The sequence below is a fragment of the Myxocyprinus asiaticus genome, chromosome 31 (genome assembly GCF_019703515.2).
Source record: "Myxocyprinus asiaticus isolate MX2 ecotype Aquarium Trade chromosome 31, UBuf_Myxa_2, whole genome shotgun sequence".
In the NCBI taxonomy this organism is placed as follows: domain Eukaryota; kingdom Metazoa; phylum Chordata; class Actinopteri; order Cypriniformes; family Catostomidae; genus Myxocyprinus; species Myxocyprinus asiaticus.
The window spans coordinates 35891116-35894026 of record NC_059374.1 but is presented as its reverse complement, the minus strand read 5'-3'; the positions used below and the strand labels follow the sequence as shown (position 1 = coordinate 35894026).

The window sequence follows — 2911 nt, the reverse complement described above, 5'->3', positions numbered from 1 at the left end:
CATTTTGCCTCTACAGGCTGTACAGGGAGATAACACATTCACTGAAAAATAAAATAATAAACACACACACACACACACACACACACACACACACACACACACACACAAACAAACACAAAGTGGGGAACGGACCTGTCAACTGGCAGGAAGAAATATGCACACACATTTCAGACCCACACATGCATACAAACCCATAATTGTTTGAGAGCTTTCTTAACTGAATCTCTTAATGCTAAAGAGGAAAGGTTATTGAGAGCCTCTGATTCACCAGCCAAATCGAGTCTGTCTCTCTCTCTCTCTCTCTCTCTCTCTCTCTCTCTCTCTCTCTCTCTCTCTCTCTCAACTCTTCTACTTTCTCTTTGGCTCTTACTGGCTCTTAAATCAACCAAATTATTTCCACACAGTGCACTGCATTATATCTTATTGATAAGCTGCCAAGCTCACACCTGCCACCACTTTAACATGTAACATTGCACTACTGTTCATTGAAATAACTGCATAGATGTATTGATTAGATCTAAATCCATTGCCTATTTGCTCTTAAAGCCATCTTCCTCTTTTCAAGGGTGATCTCAAAGGAGTCAAGGATAAATTTCATGCCTAAACTGCAGGCAAAGACTATAATGCTTCTAACTCAGATGCTCACCATTAAACATTAAAGTTGACACTTGCTGCATTGTCATAACAGTGAGGTACAAAGTGTTGTGTATGCGTTTCTTGAGTTGATGGGACAAATTCGCAGTATGCATTGGCTCTGAAACATAGATTTTATTCAAACAAACAATTAAAAATAGTGATATAATACGTAAAGTACAATTTCAAGCAGATTTGCACACATTCGTAAAACATTCTTTCCGATGACACATCAATAGCTTTGAAAAACACAAATAGTCAATGAGAGCTATCATCGTTATCGTCAAACAACAAATAGGCTATAATCGTTTTTATTTTCTTATATACAGTCTGAATATGATGAGAAAGACGGAGAACAGAAGGAATTAGAAAAGGAAATAAAATAATAAAATAAAATAAAATAAATGCTCTGCGGTGAGTAATTAACACGACGTGAAAGTTTTCCAGAAGAAGTTCTTGCATCCGGCTTTGCGCTCGCGTGGTGCCAGCATGGGACCGGCGGCTCGTTCCAGCTCGAGACGCACGTCATCTTTTTCCACAGCGCGAGACACATCCTCAGACTCCAGCGCTTCGTTTTCTGCTTGCACGAGCTCTGAGAGGAGGTCTGCAAGTGTGTATCTGGCGAGTTCCTGAAGATGAAATATAAAGAGAAAAAGAGAGTTATTTTCAAGTGAACTGAGATGAAATGTAGCCTACCCACAACACCTGATGAAAAAGAGAAGAAGAAAAAAATTTAAATAAAATTTGACGTTGTACAAGCGCCAAACTGTTCTTAAGTTATTTGTATTTGCCGTAAATGTAATCGCAAATCATGTTATTCGTCGTTTTGCATCGTAATAAATAAGTTATTGCACTTCTTGAGCTAAAACTAGACGGGAAGCAACGAATAGAACAGAGCGCAGGTGTCTCGAGACGCGTTTTTAACAGTTGAAGTTCTTATTAACATGACACGGAGTCTAAAAACAAAACAAAGCGCGGAGACACTGAAACAACATGCGCAACGGTCCAAGACGTCCGTTTAGCGCATGTTTACATCGAAAAACAACCAGAAAATACAGCGCGGACGGACGTTAAATGCGTAAACTTTGAAGGAGTTGTGGATTACGTCGATTTCAGCACCACGGACAGTTCTTCCTCAGTCATTTAAACTGGTCCAGAGACAACATAAGCGTCGCGCTGTACTGCAGTTTATACTCGCCTGAGATCTGAATAAGACAACTTGAATATTTTTGGAAATCCAAATGTCATGTATGACTTTAGACGTTCTCTTTTTATATAGTCTATATACTTTTATGCATTTGGTAGACACCTCAGAACGAGCGAAGTGTGATCTTTAACTTTATTTGTATATTCTTCCTTTACCAAAAAGCAACGTTCATTCTAAACGTAATGCGTAATGCTGGTGTTAAGTAATGGAAGAATATGAGCTTCAAAATAATAATAATGATTATTAAACTTAAGAGTTCCACTTTACCAGTTGTCCTATAACTATACATTTTTAACCTCTGTAAATTGTTGTTTGTTGCTGTCATTTAGCCTACCTGTTTTCCAGCCGGGTTGAGGAGAGATCTTTGTAGAAGTTGGCGGAGTTTGGCGTCTGAAGGTGCTGCTGAGACGCTGCTGACGGCGAGCGCGAGAGACAGGAGCGCCAGTGCGCATTGGATACGCGTGGAGAGCATCTTTGAAAGGATTGATTTGGAGGGAAAGTGAAGGCAAGATATGCGTCGCTTTTCGCTGCGTTTGTGGTAGGTCGTTTCTTCTATCTCTTTGCTCGTTCTGTTGCAGCTCATTCCTCAAAACGTCCCTTTTAAATGATCCGCCTGACGTCAGGAGGCAAGGGGGGTTTCCACCGCGTGCGCTTGAGTGATGCTGAGTGACAAAGATAACACCGATTAGGGGCGTGAATCCTGCTGGAGGTGAAAGGGATTAATGGTGGATTTAACCTGCACCCGTCACTCCAACTCTGAAACACAAAACCTGTTTGATACTTTTTTAATTTTCTCTCTCATAGTGTTTGTGTGTTTGGCTCACATTATATTCAGTCGTTCAGTAAGTATAATAGGCTACTGTACATGACAGATCTGTCAGCAACGCATATGGGGAATTTATTATAGCTTGTTAGGACGACCATATACTGTGTTATCACTCTTATTGGGTCTGTTGGCAGTCAAACACTTTACATTTAGACATTAGATACCAATTCACACAGGTCTGTAACCACCATAGACACGAGCAGTGTTGGGTAAGTTATGTAACGGTAGTAAGCCATTAAAAATTG

General features: G+C 40.2%; 1 protein-coding gene across 1 annotated transcript; it reads right to left on the bottom strand.

The window, feature by feature from the left end:
• Positions 1 to 753: 753 nt before the first annotated feature.
• On the bottom strand, positions 754 to 2400 carry sst1.1 (somatostatin 1, tandem duplicate 1). Its single transcript, XM_051665443.1, has 2 exons — positions 2175 to 2400; positions 754 to 1262 (listed from the first exon to the last, which is right to left on the bottom strand). Exons 1-2 carry the CDS (start codon positions 2310 to 2312, stop codon positions 1056 to 1058), a joined length of 345 nt encoding a protein of 114 aa, XP_051521403.1. The 5' UTR covers positions 2313 to 2400; the 3' UTR covers positions 754 to 1055.
• Between the last annotated feature and the right edge of the window lie 511 nt (positions 2401 to 2911).